The sequence below is a fragment of the Oncorhynchus mykiss genome, chromosome 4, assembly GCF_057628025.1.
Source record: "Oncorhynchus mykiss isolate SJ-2025 chromosome 4, ASM5762802v1, whole genome shotgun sequence".
Taxonomy (NCBI): Eukaryota; Metazoa; Chordata; class Actinopteri; order Salmoniformes; family Salmonidae; genus Oncorhynchus; species Oncorhynchus mykiss.
In genome coordinates, this window is record NC_143025.1 from 60,600,944 (window position 1) to 60,620,103 (window position 19,160).

A 19,160-nucleotide genomic window follows, 5' to 3' on the forward strand; every position below is an offset into this window, starting at 1 on the left:
CAATAACTAGGTTTTGAAGCATAAATTAAATGTTGTAGGTGAGTTACTACATCTGGCAGACATGCAATGGCACCAACAGTTTAGAGAAATGTTAACTGTTTAAAAAAACGAGTCAAAGTGATTGAGAAACTGTAAAGTAGTCAAAAGTTAAGGATTTTGTCCCACATTCCATGCACGCAATTTCTAACTCAAACTGTCATTCTGCGCCGTTATTTGCCTGTTTGTGGCCCACCTGTTAGCTTGCACGATTCTTACCATTCTCCTTCTACCTCTCATCAAGAAGCTGTTTTCGCCCACAGGACTGCTGCTGACTGGACGTTTTATGTTTATCGCACCATTCTCTGTAAACCCTAGACACTGCCATACGTGGAAAACCCAGGAGGGTGGCCGTTTCTGAGCGCGCCGTTTCTGAGCGCGCCTGGCACCGATGATCATACGATGCTCAAAGTCACTTAGGTCACTTGTTTTGCCACTTCTAACGTTCAATCGAACAGTAACTGAATGCCTCGTTGCCTGTCTGCCTGCTTTATATAGCAAGCCACGGCCACGTGAGGTAATGGGCTAGTGTACCTAATACACTTGCCACTGTGTGTATATATTGCATACAATAGCCACTGCTAGTAGCCATGTATTCATCCAACAGTAAATTAAATGTCCTTTTCATTTGAGGGCTACTATCCATGAGACCTATAGGCCTATACCCTCGTAATGGCCTGCTCCATATCTAAAAGCCATATCAAATATCTTGGTTGTAAAACAGTTGACATTGAGCTGAATATTTAGAGTTGAGAAAAAAAATATATACCTACAGAAAGCTGATACCCTCCTCTCCTCGACAGTGGCAAGAGGAGGAAGCTTCCAAAGCTTTGTTTTTCCCGCAATTGTATTTTGAAAGGATATACTATCAGAACGCAGTGTAGAATGTGCTCTTTCTACGTTCATAGGCACCGTGATACATGATCTGGCCGTCTAACTGATTACATAGTCAGAGCAGGTCTCTTTACGGATGCCGCGTTAGACTTTGAATGTGAGTGTGCGTGACCTCAGGCCATGTCACCTATTTCATTGTTTTATTTGTGTGTGCATATATATATATATATATAAGTGTGTAAATTTCAAGCAGCCCACCCAATTGAAAAATTATCAAGCTTTGAAAATTAGCAATACAGTGAGCATCAAAAGTATTGGGACAGTGATGCATTTTTTGTTGTTTAGACTCTGCACAAATACCAAACTTTAGACTACTTTAATGCACATATAAGTGAATTTGTCCCAATACCTTTGGTCCCCTAAAATGGGGGGGGGGGGGGGGGGACTATGTACAAAACGTCCTGTATTTTTTTGAACTGTTCACCCGATATGGATGAAAATACCCTCAAATTCAAGCTGACAGTCTGCACTTTAACCTCATAGTCAATTTATCATTTCAAATCCAAAAAGTGATGGAGTACAGAGGCCAAACAACAGTCTAAACGGTCAAACAGATTTGGATGAAAAAAGGTGACATTCTGTACAAAACATTTGATCTCAAATCCAAAATGCTGGAGTATGCTTCACTGTCCAATTGCGTGTATGTAATCATACGGTGAAAGAATGCTTTGGTCTCGCTCATGGAGGCCATACCAACCTCAGCGCAGCTAATACTGGAACAAACATGTGTAAAGCAAAGGCATAGGGTAATACTTAGTTATAAGTATCTTTGACTTGACGCCGTCTGAAGGTGATTCCTCCTCCTCAGGACAAATGTGCAATCTGTTCTATAGCCCAGAATGTGAACTGTATTTACACAAAACGTGATCAAATAGTTTGCTAAATGTGATAGGCTGATCCTCGGCTGTGGTGATCAGGCATTGTGAGGATTAAGAATGTAATAGCTATGGCTGTATCCCAAATGGCACACTATTCCAGATACTGTAGTTAGTGCACTACTTTTGACCAGTGCCCATATTGAGAACAGGGTGCCATTTGGGATGTTCCCTATCTGAGTTAAGATGAAGGATTGAGGGGGCATCCCTCAGCTTAATGAACAGTTGAGTCACTTGCATTCTCCTGTTTCTTTAACTCACATTGTAGTTGTTGTTGTTTTTATTTGTATTTTTTAAATTATATTTTCTATTATTATCTATACACTACTGTTATTGTTATCACTGCATTGTTGGAGAAGAGCTCTCAAGGTTATTTCACTGTACTGTTTTGCACCTGTTCTATCCTGTGGATGTGGCGAATCAACTTTGAAACTACTTGAAACTTAACTGACCCCCGCTGTGCATCTTCTAAGTCTAACTTCTCATGCCATAGAAACTTCACAGCACTACTAATACTTCCTGCAGACCCCTGGAATACACAGCAGCCTCTGAAGGAGGGGACCAGAGAAGTCTTAACTAAGTGGCAATATTTGCTCACCTGACATACACACATCTGGCTGGCTGGTGAAATGGCCTGCCTAGCCAGGAAGGCAGCTGGTTGCTACCGCTGAGGGCAGACAGACAGGTCAGTCGGGAAGGCCAAGGAGGTTTTGAGGAGGAGTGGTGTCTCCCCAGCCAGGCGGCTGTTTCTCACTCCATGTTTGTCCGGAGCTGTAGGAGGCTGACGAGGTGCTAATTTGAGACTCCGTCCCAAATGGCACCCTTTCCCTACGGGCCCTGGTCCAAAGTAGTACACTATATAGGGAATAGCGTGCCATTTGGAACGCAAGGTGAGGAGTGTCCATGCCATTAGCCTACACTGTGGTTAGCCAGTTAGCCTGTCAGAGCCTGTAAAGAAACTGATTTATTAGGATCTGGTAGGGCGTTCTCGGGTAGACAAACACATATTGGACACATGTTGTTTGCCGGCAGGGAGCTTTGTCATGGAGCCGAGAGTGACATCTCCCTGATTTTACTAAAGAAGACCCCACCCTGTTTCTCAGTAAACAGTACAAATTGCATCTTGCAAGTCAGAGGACCACCGAGGTAGCTAGATATCACTGGGATAGATGGAAATGCCTTTGTGCTGTTCCCTTGTTGTTTTTAAATGATCAAAGAAGAGCCATCAGGCTGATGGAAAAAACACAAAGCCATCAGCAAAACATATATTTCTGAACAAAGGTTAACTGTATGAAAAATAATCAACTAGTATTATTATAGTATTAGAATGCATAAACAGGCATATCTCAACGGTTGAAATAAAACCATGTACATTTGATTCATATACAGTACACCGAAAGAGGAGAAAAATAATTATCCTGCTGTAGACTAACATTGTATTTTGTAAATAGCCGTATAACAGGTGTATTACAGTGCCTTCAGAAGGTATTCACACCCATTGATATTTTCCACATGTTGTGTTACAGCCTGCATTTTAAATTGAATAAAGTGAGATTTTTTCTTTGTCACTGGCCTACACACAATACCCCATAATGTCAAATTGGAATTATGTTTTTGAAATGTTTTACAAATGAATTATAAATGAGTATTCAATAAGTATTCATCCCACTTGTTATGGCAATCCTAAATAAATTCAGGATTAAAAAGTCTCATAATAAGTTGCAAGGACTCACTCTGTGTGCAATAATAGTATTTAACATGATTTTTGAATGACTACCTCATCTCTGTATCACACATACAATTACAGTATCTGTAAGGTCCCCAGGTCAAGTAGTGAATTTCAAACACAGATTCAATCACCAAGACCAGGGAGGTATTCCAAAGCCTCGCAAAGAAGGGCACCTATTGGTAGATGGGTAAAAAAAAAAAGGAAACATTGACTATCCCTTTGAACATGGTAAGTTATTAATCACACTTTGGATGGTGTATCAATACACCCAGTCACTACAAAGATACAGGCGTCCTTCCTAACTCAGTTGCCGGAGAGGAAGGAAACCACTCAGGGATTTCACCATGAGGCCAATGGTGACTTTAAAACAGTTAAGAGTTTAAAGGCTGTGATAGGAGAAAACTGAGGATGGATCAACAACACTGTAGTTACTCCACAATACTAAGCTAATTGACAGAGTGAAAAGAAGTATCAGAACTCAGGATAAGACCCAGATGCAGACAGCTAGAATCACAGATGTTTATTGACAAAACATGGGGCAGGCAAAAGACAGGTCAAGGGCAGGCAGAGCACTGTAATTCAAGGCAGAGTTAGCCAGGTACAGGACAGCAGGCAAGCTTGGGGGCAGGCAGAATGGTCAGAACCGGGGAAACTAGGAAACAGAAACCTGAGAAAACAGGAAGACGGGAAAGCACGCTGGTAAGACAAGACAAGACGAACTGGCAACAGACAAACAGAGAACACAGGTATAAATGCATAGGGGATAATGGGGAAGATGGGCGACACCTGGAGTGGGTGGAGACAAGCACCAAGACAGGTGAAACTGATCAGGGTGTGACAAGAAAGAAGACTGTACAGAATAAAAAATATTTCAAAACATGCATCCTGTTTGCAATAAGGCACTAAAGTAATACTGCAAGAAATGTGGCAAAGCAATTCACTTTTTGTCCTGAATACAAAGTGTTATGTTTGGGGCCAATCCAATACAACACATTACTGAGCACCACTCTCCATATTTTCAAGCATAGGGATGGCTGCATCATGCTATGGGTATGCTTGTAATCAAGGACTGGGTCATTTTTCAGGATAAAAATAAATTGAAAATTCTTGAGAAAAACCTGGTTCAGTCTACTTTCCACCAGACATTGGGAGATTAATTCACCTTTCAGCAGGACAATAACCTAAAACACAAGGCCAAACCTGCACTGAAGTTGCTTACCAAGGAGACAGTGAATGTTCCTGAGTGGCTGAGTCACAGTTTTGACTTAAATCTACTTGAAAATCTATGGCAAGATCTGAAAATGTTTGTTTGATCAACACTGCTAGAGGTTGAAGAATTTGAAAAGAATAATGAGCAAATGTTGCACAATCAAGGTGTGGAAAACTCTTAGAGACTTACCCGGAAAGACTCACAGCTGCACTCGCTGCCAAAAGTGCTTCTACAAAGTACTGACTTAAGGGTGTGAATTCTTATATAAATGAGATATTTGTGTCTTTCATTTTCAATAAATTTGCTAAAATTTTGAAATGTTTTCAATTTGTAATTATGGGGTGTTGTGTGTGTGTGAGAAAAAATTGTGTGAGAAAGTGTGAGAAAAAATATATATGTAATCCATTTTGAATCCAGGCTGTAACAACAAAATGTGAAATAAGTCAAGGGGTATGAATACTTTCAGAAGGCACTGTACATACCAATGGATCCTGTGAAGTCTAAACTGTCTTCCATTTCAACCCACAATATGCTTTCAATATGAAAAGGAGTGTAATGGTGCATAAGAGCGATGCTTTCTGTTCTAGGACCCTGTGTGTGTGTGTGTGTGTGTGTGTGTGTGTGTGTGTGTGTGTGTGTGTGTGTGTGTGTGTGTGTGTGTGTGTGTGTGTGTGTGTGTGTGTGTGTGTGTGTGTGTGTGTGTGTGTGTGTACAGAGAGCACGGTGGTCCAGCCAGCTAGTGCAATAACCGCTCTCCTTAGATCTGAAAAAGCCGTCTCTTGTTCCCTTTCACCTTGGTTGTGTGTCCTCCCTGTCCCGCCGCCTTTCAGATTCGTCTCCAGGTAAACACACTGTGGCAGGCCGCAAACCTGCAGCCCACAGCCGTTGTCACAGCTGTACAGGATAAAGGCCCCGACCAAAGCCTCCCTCAATCTGGTATGTTTGCTGTCACTATAGGCAAATGGCAGCAAACATTTAGTGGTTTCGTCTCACACTGAAAATACTCTTTATTAATCACTAGCTTAACCTCTTCCCCTTGTGTTTCTTGAAAAGTTGTTCTGGGGGACTAGGGTGACTGGCAGAACAACGAATTAAGGCGGATTTTTAACTCCCTATGCCACAGTGGAAAACATTGTAATGAAACTGGCACATTCCTAGATTCCTAATACCTGGATATTTATATGCATGTTATAGTTTGTAATTGTTATTTTCTTTTCTTCTTTATCTTCTCTCATTCTTTGGTCAATATGTGTTTTGGTCAATATAATGTGTTTTGGCCAATATGATGTGTTGCAATCTTTGAGAATGCAACACATCCACAGTCATAACTGACAGTTTGTTTTTTTTCACTCAGAAAACACATAATTCACCCAATCAAATAGATTTCAGGGAATAACATTGAGCAGAGACAAATGGTAAAAAATGTGCTAATGTTACTCTACGCCTAAAGTAATGATTGACTTGAAGGCCATTGTGGTGCCTTTATTGACACACTTTGTGATGAATCAGCCTCAGTGCATTTGATAGGAGCAATACACTTACAGTAGGCCACCAGATAGTACTGTATCAGTGCTTGTGAGAAGACCCTGGTTGACCTAACAGTCAACAGAACCCCTTAAGAGAGTGTGAGGTCAAACAAGGTGATCTGAGATGAATGTTCACCTGTTAACTACCTATGTGTCAGCACTAAACCATTGTCACAAATTGTCATTGATGACAGGCTAAACAGTACCCTTAATAGAAGGGCATCCTAATGACTTCATAACACATTCATAAGCTATGCATATATATATATATATATATATATATATATATATATATATATATATATATATGAATGTATAACCGATATATATATAACCGATATACAATATATAACCGAATTAATAATTCGTAGACATAAGCATTACAAATGTTGGTATACTTCTCATGAATCTGTTATGTAGGCTATGGCTTACAATACATTCTAACAAGTGTGCCCTTTTTGTCGTGACATTATTATCATAATTATTATGAAGAGTCGATGATGGAAGTTATCACAATTAAAAATCAGATGTCAAATTCCTCCAACGCCATCATTTAAAGATTCCATCGCTGGCCTGTGCGCGTGTACTATAGTGTGTATTTGGCAAATACATTACCAGTTGAACTGCTCCATTAATATCACCTCGATAGTATCCTTGTTTTCCGTAGCTAGGTTTATCAGCGATTGCTGCGGATATCCATTCCAGCTCCAGTGATCAAACACGTTAGATAAACTTTGCTTCTCTTGAAACCGGCATATCAAACATAGGGCATCTAGGCTGCAAGGCCTTCGCAAAAAGTCAATAAAATGATGGTCCGACACATGAGTATAGAGACAGTGCTATGTTTGAATAATCTCTATTCTCCAAACAGCCACTAACTAAATCAGGGGGAATTAAAATAGGCCTAGATCGTGTAAAAATATTTGTTTGATATGGTTTGAAATTGAGATTCTGTTGACAGTAAGTGTCTTTCAACGGGGTATGTATAGTAAGTAGGTAGTAGGTGCCAGGCGCACTGAGTAGACAAAACATTAGGAACACCTGCTCTTTCCATGACAAAGACTGACCAGGTGAATCCAGGTGAAAGCTATGATTCCGTATTGATGTCACCTGTTAAATTCACTTCAATCAGTGTAGATGAAGGTGAGGAGACAGGTTAAAGAAGGATTTTTAAGCATTGAGACAATTGAGACATGGATTGTGTATGAGTGCCATTCAGAGGGTGAGTGGCAAGACAAAAGATGTAAGTGCCTTTGAACGGGGTGTGGTAGTAGGTGCCAGGCGCACCAGCTTGAGTGTGTCAATAACTTCAACGCTGCTGGGTTTTTCACGCTCAACAGTTTCCCGTGCATATCAAGAATGGTCCACTAACCAATGGACATGCAGCCAACTTGATACAACTGTGAGAAAGAAGCATTGGAGTCAACATGGGGGGGGGGGGGGGGGGGGGTGCAACTCAACATTAGGAAGGTGTTCCAAATGTTTTGTTCACTCATATCATTATATCATTAAAATGATATAATTACATTAGTTGCGTTAACACTTAGAATTCAAGAGACAATTATGCACAATATTATGCCTATATGTTAATGATAACGATCCAAAATCGTACAACGTGCCTCGAGTTGAGTTGACCCTGAACATTTGTTTACGATGTTTCGAAATTCGAAATGCTGCACACAATGTTCTACGAAGTTGTTCATTTCTGTCATCACCACTGGGTAGACTAGACTACCCTTATCGCCCCCTCACTCCAGAATTTAATCGATGCATGGACCCCTGGACTTATTGCTCAAATAAAAACATTCCCATGTTACAGTCGTCAATCGTTATTCAATATGGCCTAAATAAGTATTACAAGTGGTGTTTTATAGTCAACCATAATATCTCCATTATCAATATGCCTTTTTATTATATCGATGTAGCATCGTGGTTTGGTGAAATAACTGGTTAGGAAATTCCTTGTTTATTTTGACAAAATGTTTGATTGCATGCTGAAACTGTAAAATGTGATAGGAATGCAAATGAAGTTAGACGAGGACCACACTCCTTGAGAGAAATGAGAATACTCGGTCAGAAGATGCCAAACCACATTCCTATAAGCCTTCTTAGAATTCAAAATTCCTTGTCTTTTTTTTCTGGTGGAAAACAATCACATTTGACATATTGGATCGAATAGGTTTGCCCTTTTCAGACAGCGCAGGTGTACAACAGAGGGCCAACGGAGGAGTCTAGTGCCTAGGTGTGAGCAGATTATTCAAATAGGGCATTGAATGAGTGAGGGTTGGAGGGTCGAGAGCCAACGCGACACATGCTGCTATACCACAGCAAGACGAGGAGCTAACGTCATTACAACTCTTGTCGTCGTCATTCGCTTTACAACGTCTGAAGGCACTCCGGGCAGAGAGATACCCATGAACCAGTCCCCAGGCAGCACGCAGACTAAACGACCTGGGTTGCCTGTAGTCCCCTATCGGTTTTAGTGCACTTTTTTGTCACTTAATCTTCTGCTGGGACTGAGAGAGGCTGTTGACGGAAATTGGTTTTGGACGGTCCACAATGCTAAGCGCTGTTAAAATGGAAGGACACGAGCATTCAGACTGGAGCGCTTACTACGGAGAGCCCGAGGTGGGTAGAGTTTATATATATATATATGCATTTTGCTGTCTATACAACTCAATATTATCCTTGGGATAATATTAACTTTGTGATCAAATATTGACTTGAGGCGCCATAGAAATCCTGCCGGATCTCTTCGCTCTCCTAACCAATGTCTAGTGAGGATGGAAATAACATTTACGAAATATATTACTTGAATCTTTATTATTTAGAAAATCTAATTGAAACTTAAATGTATTTCTTATTATTTAATCGTAGCATATAATTTGCCTTTTGACTATGTATCGAATTAGTCTATTAAGGAGCCTACAATGATCCCGTCGCCTGATTAGGCTACATTCGTTCCCTGTTTATAAAATAGCTTTAGAATATTGTTTAGCATGTAGGTCTACATGCACTTCCTTACTGTTTGAACGTAATTGTTTGAAGTTGCAAATTAAGATTGGATATTTGGCCAACTGAAAAAACGCATTTCCGTAGGTATAATTATTTCGAGGTGATTTTAATAGGTGTCTACTTTATTCACATTGTTAAATATATTATTGACGTTGTGCACTCTTTTCTCTACAGTGCTATACCTCAGTTGGAAACATGGCACAACACACCGGTTTGGGAATGAACTCGATGAGCACCTATATGAGCATGCCTGGAATGACTTCAACCAGCAACATGTCAGGCAGCCCCATGAACATGTCATACGTCAACACGGGTGTGAACCACTCCATGGCCGCGATGTCACCGGGCTCCGGAGCCATGCACAGTATGGGAGCAGGGATGGCGGGCATGAGCGCGGCGCTGAACCCGAACATGAGCCCCATAAACACCCCGTCTCCATCGATGAATGCCCTGACCTCCTATAATAATATGAGCGTTATGAGCCCCATGTATGGACAGTCCAACATAAGGTCAAGGGACCCCAAAACATACAGGAGAAGCTATACGCACGCCAAGCCCCCATATTCCTACATTTCTCTCATCACCATGGCTTTACAGCAGTCTACCACAAAGATGCTGACGTTGAATGAGCTATACCAATGGATCCAGGACCTCTTCCCCTTCTACAGACAGAACCAGCAGCGCTGGCAAAACTCTATCCGCCACTCTCTGTCCTTCAACGACTGCTTCCTCAAAGTGCCCAGGTCCCCGGATAAGCCGGGCAAAGGATCTTTCTGGACCCTTCACCCGGACTCAGGGAATATGTTTGAGAACGGCTGCTATCTCCGGAGGCAAAAGCGGTTCAGGTGCGAGAAAGACCTCGGCAGGGAGACCGGGAAGAAAACTCCCGAGGGCGGCTCTAACAGCAGCCCAGAGAGCTGTAATGGAAACGAATCACCCCACCCCACCCCGTCCGTAAAAGACGTCAAGCGGACTGTATCTAATCCGAAACCCCGGCAGCAGGTAATGAGCCCCGCGGAGCACGCGCTCTCTCCTATCCCACAGACTCACCATCTTCTGTCTCAGCATCACTCGGTGCTCGTGCACGAAGCGCACCTGAAGCCGGAGCACCACTATTCATTCAATCACCCCTTCTCCATCAACAATCTAATGTCGTCGGAACAGCAGCATCACCACAAAATGGACCTAAAAACGTATGAACAGATGATGCAGTACGGCTATGGTTCACCGATGACAGGGCCGCTGTCCATGGGCTCAATGTCGGCTAAAACGGGCTTAGATGTTGCTTCTACACCCACAGACACTTCTTACTACCAAGGTGTGTATTCGAGGCCAATCATGAACTCTTCTTGAATTTGAATCGGCATTCAATTAACTTTTTCTAACAATTACAATTTGTACATTTGTAAATTGGTCGTATTTTTGTTTTATGGATCACCTTTTATGGACATTGGACATGGAAGGGACTGATTCAGTGTCATGTTCGTTCAGAGTATGTTGATATGTGACGACATTATTTCATACAGACACTTTTACATTAATTGAAGGCGTAACTGTGGGATTCACAGGCACCTCGGTATGTTACAAATTGTGAGATGTGCTCTGTGCTAATATCGTTTGTGTATCCCTTATGACTTAGGCTATAAGTTGTTAATGTGTATTCATGTAGCAAGCGAAAATCTATATTAAAGTATTATTTGATATTACCTTTCTGTCTGCATTATTATATGGCAACCGCATAAGGTTAAAGGTTAATTGTGCAATAGGCTAACCATGATGAAAAATGTTAAAAATATCGAACATCTTTATTTAAGAAAGACTAGCAGTTAGGTAAAATATAAAACAATGAAAGATTAGCAGCATCAATGAATAAAGAAATATGTCTGTATTTATAGGTCTACTTATAGGCCTACACTATATGCCTATATACTATTCAATAAGACAATATATCCAAATGCATATTTAGGATAAAGGTTGCAATTTTCGCCAAGAAACTAAACGAAGACCACCACACACCCAAAAAATGTAATAGGCTAATAATGCTTTATTCATTGTATTAAACCTAACATAACCACATTATTGTTATTATTATTATTATTTATAAAACGGGTTCGGTTAGTCTATTATTAACATGACATTTTATACAACGAAGGGGCGTTTTCCTCTGCACAATCTGACAATTCCCGAACGATTTCCCGTTGGTCATATGTCACACCCCACCAATCCTTCCTGAACCACACCGAGCACCAACTATTTCGCAAATGAAGCATGACATTTAAAAATATATATTTATTGTCACAAATACCAGATAGGTGCAGTGAAATTTGTTGTTTTACAGGGTCAGACATAGTAGTACAGCGCCCCTGGAGCAAATTAGGGTTAAGTGCCTTGCTCAAAGGCACATCGACAGACTTTTCACCTTATCGGCTTGGGTATTCGAACCAGCGACCTTTGGGTATGGCCCAATGCTCTAACCACCAGGCTACCTGCCAACCTACATTTGTTTCATTATCACTTTTATCGCCAGCAAAATAGAAAAGCGCACGGAAGGGAGAAAGAACAATGCACAATGAAAGTGACGGTGATTAATTACCCTGATTTTAGTCCCACATGCCTGCCCTGTCATGGGGTTACTCTTAAACCACTTAACACGTGACTCACAACAGATCCTAACTGATAAGATGAACCCATGTCATAGCCCCTTCTAAATACATCAACAACTTCGCGATGGGATGGTAGCCCATGCTGCTTTCACCGAGGGAACGTAAACGTAGGCCATGTTTACATGAAAAAACGACAGCCTATTAACCTTTAAAACATGTTTTTACTCAACAACAAACTAATATTAGAATGTACCGTGTTTTTGTTATCCTTTACCCCTTTCAAATTATACAAAAAAAATCAAGAAAGCCCTCTGTGCAAATGGTCTATAATCTCTAGAAGTTGACGTCTGAAGGCCTATCCGAACTGTCCATATGTTGCCACCTGTCTGTCACACTTTAGGCCAACAGTATCCCCTCATATGACCGACTCATAATCAGAAATGATCGGGCACAATGCATGGGACAATCATCTGCAAAGAAAACACACGTTTACAATAAACAACCTACGGTCACATTTGCAATATGTACTAAATATTAGGCTATAGGCCTATTTGTCTTGGTAGATACATTTACACAAACATTTGAATTGTCTCTCTTGCTGATAAAAAACAATTGGTATTATCAGTGTAAACCTTTTTTCTCTCAAAACTAGCAAGGCAGTGACATCTTTGCTATGTGGCTCAGTAAACAGTGACAGAGTTAGCGTTTAAATAAATGCTGTGATGAATGCAGTCATCGGAAGCAGTTTGCTGGAGTCTTCCAAGATCTCGTCGCTTTTCAATGTCCAGCGGCAACAAACCAATATCCAGAGGTAGGCATGCAACAACACATGTATTTCTCTTGAGCCTTGTCATGCATGGGGTCTATTTGCAGATTGGTCTTGATGTTTTTGTTTTCATGAAATTCAGATTCACCGCCAGATGGTATTTCTTTCTAGTGTTACATTTAAAATACTTTTTCTTCGAATAAGAAATGAATACCGTGGGCCATTGGGAAATGTGAACATTGTGTAGTCTACATGCTATTTTTATATAGGCATATTAATATTGATAAAACATGAGGATAATAATAATATTAGTAACAATGCTTTACTATTATTATTATTATTATTATTATTATGTGTTATAAATTATTTATTTGTATAGGCAAATGTTTGTTAACAGCGCTGTGTAAAAATGGCCGATGCAAGGGCACGTTCATATTTTGAAGGTGACCCCTCTACTATCTTGGCACGATTTTTCTTTCTGATTTCATCTATAGCAGGAGATGGGATCGGTAGACCTACCTGACAGCTCCTTAATAATAGTGTTTAAATAATTGATGAACTCCGATTCCACTGATAATGCAGGTCTTGGATTAGTCCATTACTACACATTAAATGAGTGCATGCTCAGAATATCGTACTCTGTAATATAGGGCTTCGGTCGTTTTGAAAACGGACAGAAATGAAACATAACAAGATAAAATAGGATGAATTGGCAATATAAATAGGGAAAATAGCTTATTTAGCATCTTGCTCAACGAACAAAAATTATCCTTTTAGTAGGTTATCTTTAAAAATATATATTTTTTAGGAGTATACAATTTCTTTCTAAATGTAATCTTAGCCCCATTATACTAGAACAAGTTAGCTTCACGTTGTACCAGGAGCCATATACTTAGCTTTATATATTCAAAATCAACTGGGTGGATCCGAACATGGAATGCTGATTGGCTGACAGCCATGGCATATCAGACCATATACAATGGGAATGACAAAACATGTATTTTTACTGCTCTAATTACATTGGTAACCAGTTTATGATAGCAATAAGACACCTCGAAGGTTTGTGGTATGTGGCCAATATATCACGGCTAAGGGCTGTGTCCAGGCACTCCACAATGCGTCTTGCCTAAAAACAGCTATTAGCCATGGTATATTGGCCATATACCACACCCCCCCTTGCGTTATTGCTTCAATATATAGCTCTGATTGTATACAGTATGACACCCATTGATTCCATGGAGGGCACTAGTACCCAACTCATGCCCTCCAGATGAGCCGTTTTGGCTGGACCTGGAACAAGGTGATTTCTGATCAAATGTATATAAGCTGTAATATTGCTTTAGTGTATTGGAGGGTTGGGGCTGTTCACTCCACTCTGGTTTTAGGCCTAAATATCCTTTCAATTGAGATATAGTCCTAATCTCATATTTTAGACTGGGAGAGAGGCTCACCCATGTTGTTAGAACAGGTTGATAGAAAATATGCTCAAATATCAGACTGACCCTCTATAAATGCAAATAATGTAGTGTTATTGAATAGCAATAAATGTACTAGACACTAGACACTGTTTCCTAATTTTGAAGCTAACATTGCCTGGGGATTACAAATTCGAAAATGGTAGTTTTATTTTGTTTGTGTACTGTATAAACAAGAGGAGTTGTAGATGGAGAGCTCAGGTTTTGGACATCCTCTCTCCATTAGTGTGTGTGAAACCTAACCTGATTCATATCAAACTGCAAGGGGTGCACAGTGTTCCATCCACATGATAACAATCTGTGGGAGCAATTGGGACTTTTCTCATTATTGCCAGGGCCGCCTCTATCCTTTTGGGGACCCTAAGGGAGATTTGATTAGGGGGCCCTCACCTCGTAGTAAAACATTTTAGTGGCCCCCCTCTTGACGGGAGAAAACGTTACAATTTTAGAAAGAATGTCATGCAATTCTACTAATTTTGCCTAAGGGCAGAAATATGTTTTTTAAGCTAATTTCCTGCAGTTCTACCCATTTTACGATGGGGTGTAAAGAACAATTTACAAGAGTAGATAGCTGGCTAGACTAACTATCAATATAAAAACTTGTATCTAACCGTGTCTAATTGAGTGACAGTCAGTGACTGACATAACAAGAGAAAAACTGCTGATGCATAACCACATTTAGAAATTGCACCTAATGTATTCTACTATTCTTTTGATCGGGGGCCCCCTATCGGCCGGGGACCCTAACCAAACACTTATGTCACTTATACCTGGAACTGGCCCTGATTATTGCATTTCCCTCTCTCAGATATCACTGAAAAGGACCAACCTCTGACAGGAGAAGTTGGATAGGGGAAGGTGCTGGTGAAAGCGAAGGGCGAGAATGTGAGAGGAGACTCCACTTGCCTGGGTTGATCTTTTCTGGCGACCTGGTGCGAAATTCCTGCCATGGGGAGCCTTTCATAGGCGGTCGCCACAGTGGCGTTGACACTTGGGGATGGAGGGAAGGAGCTCTGTGTCAACACTGCCCCATTGACTGGGCTGAGAGGCCTGCCTGCAGTCTGAACCAACCCTGACCCCCTCACAGGCTCCCCTTCACGTCCTCCTCACGGCTCTCACACTGAGTAAACAGTCAATCAATCTATCAATAAATCCATCCATCTACCCATCATGAGAGGAGGGTGATCTCTGGTCTGCACTGCAAGCAAAGCTGCTGACTGCGAGTGCTCCTTGTCTAGAGGCTCGTGTGCAATAAAAACCTGGGAGCTTTATGGATTTGCAAAGTGTGGGAAAACAAATTCCAGCTGGAAGTGTTACACGTTGGTTATTAATGAAGCCACAGGTCATTGCAGTATAGTGACAGTATAATAAAACATATATATTTCTGATATTGAAAGTGCTACAATCAACTGTAAGGATGTGAAACAATCAAACATTTGAAAAGCTACAAGACAAGCAGTTTCTCTGTATTTCCCACTCTATATATATTTTTGTTTGTTTCATTAATTGCATTCATTATCAAGGCATGTACCACACAAATACCCTGTCTAGGTTATGGTGGGTGCTTTAAATCCGGCATCATTTTCAAAGCCATGCGACGTGTATTGTGCTTTATGGCGGAGTGAAAGGCCACCAGCTCCCCGCAGACAACTCCCCTGATGCCCACAGTTTTCCAGAGGTTGTCCATTAAAGGGGTTCTGGGATCCATTTGAATTATCTGCCAGATTAAAGGAATGACCCATTGTAATGCCAATGCCCCATAGCACCCGAATCCAGATATACCTGATGTGATTGGAGCTTGTTTTAACATTAGCAACAGAAAGACCCCCAGAGAAGGTATTGAGGTTGTGACAAGGCTGTCATCAGTGGGAGATTTAGCATGGAGATTCTCCATGTAAAGAGCTATAGTGTTTCCCACTGCAGACAGGATCAGTTTCCCACTTTATGGATGTTCCCACTGGGAAGCCTGCTGAGTGGCGTGAGAGAGACCGTGCCAATACACAAAAGAATGAACTGGGCTAGATCTACATTGTAGATTGAAATGCTGAGGAGAACAGAGAGGATATGTTATGTGGGGTCTGCTAAACCTAACCCCAATATCTGAGGCTAAATGTGACAAAGAAGAAATTAAGAGATTTGTGCAATGAGAGTCAAGCCACAGCATGAATGTAAAATGCAGTATCTCAAATGTGAATTAATCACAGCTACAGATGTCGAATCTTAATATGAGCCAGTTTTCTACAGCAGGAAAATAATCCTGCACCATCAGGAAATTCTAATTATTATGTGGATTATAATTAATGGACATTTTTTTGTAGGGTTTGCTACATTTTTTCTTAACGGCCAATCAAGTCTGACAATTTTATGTGGAAATTACAAACTTTATGAGCCTTTTTAAACCTTGAATACACTTCTGCTTTGCAGGAAAATCGTCAGCAACAAAACAGTGATCAAATTAAGATCCTACATCTGTATCGGGTATGATAAAGGACATACGTTAGAGCATAGGCTACATAATCTGGCTGGAGAGACAAGTATCTTTCAGCTCTGACCCCAGCCTGTACAAGAGTCAGAGACTACCTACCTGGGAGACATTTGTGCGTCCCAAATGGCACCTCTTCCCTATATAGTGCACTACTTTTGACATTTGACTACTTTCTAAAGTAGTGCTCTATGTAGAGGATAGGGTCCCATTTGGAATGAGAACAGGTTTTGACCTGCCTGGCTGTGAGAATGGTCAGTGAAGGGTGGGTTGTGGTACAGACACTGTGAGATACTTATTAACAGGACAGGATCGATGGCTTTCTGCAGGTACGTAGGCTATGGCCGCATCCTAAATTGCACCCTATTTCCTATTTAGTGAACTACTTTTGTCCAGGGCCCATAGGGTAGTGTACTATATATAAGGAATATGGTGCCATTTGGGACGTAGATATAAGGCAGGGCTATTGGATGCCTAGTTATTCATTAGTCATTATTCTGTCGATAGATTCAGGAAAGCACAAGACAGAATTCCAAACATTTTGAAAGCAATCGAAAGGAAATCAATATATTTTGTGTGTGGCTTTTCCATGAAGCCAAAACATCACACAATCAAAACAATTGTTTGCCTTTGAAACACATGATGACAGACAGCCACACTGAAATGATTGTTCATACCACAATGGCGGGAACTGTGAAATGAATGCATCAGTTTTTTTTATCCAAACCTTTGTAAATGTTTCGATACTCTGTGCAGCGGTTGGATGATAGAGGGGAGGAGACATTATTTTCTAATAATCTCTAGGAAACGTTTAACGGAGCTTTTGGTGATAAAGGCGGCGTTGGCCAATCCCCCCCCCCCCCCCCCCAGCTTAAAGCAATTAATTCAGCATCCTGACATAAACTCTTGGCTCCTTTGACAGCTTGGAGCTGAAATAAAAATGCTAGTTCTCCTGGGAACAGAGGAAGATGGCAGGCTCCTTTCTCCACTGTTTGCTCACTGGCCCTAAGAGCAATCTTCCCCAGTCAGAATGAAATGCAAGGACACAAACAATGTGCCGGCAAGAGAATGGGAGACGGCGAATGAACAGTTTGGACTATTTGCTCAGGAGAAGGGCAGCCACAAAGGCAGGCCGATGGCTTTCCCATGAATCAAGCGCGGTGTCTTAGGGCTCCTTTTGTTGTGGCCGGTTTGTATCCCCATCGGTCAGATAAGACTACAGATGTCTTATGCCTTTAAAAGCCTTTTATCTGTAAAACTGTAGCGTCATGTGACCACATCTGTCCAATCTGGCCTGATTCTGCTCCAATTAACTCGATAGACAATTGTTTTATTGGCAGAGATCAGCCATGCACGTGCCGTGGTTTAGCATGGGCTATAGTTTGTTTTGGTGGTGCCAAGTGTGGTGAATGATGTTTGATTGCCTATGATCCAGCCTCTCCATGCAGTAGACACGTACAAACCTTTGATAGTGCTTCAATTAAATTCACACTAAAGTATTTCATCAGTTGCAGAGGTACCTGGCTGTGCTACTATAAATGTGGACCTTAAGTGACTTTTCTACAGTGTGTTTAGTAGCCCCACCCTAGCCACCTTCTCCACCCTACCAAAGCCCCCCAGCCTGGATCACTCTGGGTGGCCAGACCTGGGGTCTGAAAGGCATACAGATTGGCGCTTAAGCTTTTTTGCCTTAATAAAAAGAGACATTGTACATCCCTATGAATGACAGCTGTTTTTCCAGACTAGTGTGAACTCAGTTTTGGGGATATGTCTTACGCAAAAAGGTTTAATCAACGTGAATTTCTCTGCATCCTATCACTTTCTCGAGTCAGTCCAAGAAAACGTTCCCCTATGCAGAGTCCCACTGAAGCTTGTGGTCAGTCTGTATACAACGGTTGATGGTGTGCCATGCCTTCAGTGAGGTTACAGAGGAAAGATTTAAATGGGACCCCCCCCCCCCCCCATGTATTTGATTCTATAGCTTCTGTGATGCTTTCTGTAACATTTGATGTTACAGCATTGTGTGCGTCCTAAATGGGAAAAGTAGTGCACTATTTAGAGAACAGGGTGCAATTTGGGACAACCACCTGTTGGTCCCATTGCTTTCTTGTCTGTTTTAATTAACTGTCAGGAAGGCTTTGTGATAAGGAGTCATTTGAAACGTGTTGACTGACTAACCCAGTATAAAATAGGGTTGTTACAGTCTTATCCGCTTTCATAGATTGTGTTAATGGTAAGCCACATATGACGATAGAGTGTCTTATTGGATGTGAAGGATGGATTTATTCAACATCTCTACATCTATACTTGTTCTATACTAACATAATAAGAATAGTGAGTAATAGAATACAAGACAATCTTAGGAAAGGAAAAAGTCATCATTATTGAGTTAAAATAATTGATCTGATCATTGCGTACACACCTACAACATAAACTCAGCAATAAAAGAAACATCCCTTTTTCAAGACCCTGTCTTTCAAAGATAATTTGTAAAAATACAAATCCAAACCTCACAGATCTTCATTGTAAAGGGTTTAAACACTGTTTCC

At 41.0% G+C, this 19,160-nt stretch overlaps 1 protein-coding gene across 1 annotated transcript; it reads left to right on the forward strand.

The window, feature by feature from the left end:
* Positions 1-8,064: 8,064 nt before the first annotated feature.
* On the forward strand, positions 8,065-10,991 carry LOC110522077 (forkhead box protein A2-like). Its single transcript, XM_021600161.3, has 2 exons — positions 8,065-8,898; positions 9,460-10,991. Exons 1-2 carry the CDS (start codon positions 8,830-8,832, stop codon positions 10,636-10,638), a joined length of 1,248 nt encoding a protein of 415 aa, XP_021455836.1. The 5' UTR covers positions 8,065-8,829; the 3' UTR covers positions 10,639-10,991.
* Positions 10,992-19,160: the final 8,169 nt, after the last annotated feature.

What these genes read in the sequence shown, in the direction of transcription:
- LOC110522077 (XM_021600161.3), top strand. Translation starts at nt 8,830, where the DNA reads ATGCTAAGCGCTGTTAAAATGGAAGGACACGAGCATTCAGACTGGAGC. An exon ending in CTTACTACGGAGAGCCCGAG is followed by an intron (nt 8,899 to 9,459) that starts GTGGGTAGAGTT and finishes TTTTCTCTACAG; the next exon opens with TGCTATACCTCAGTTGGAAA.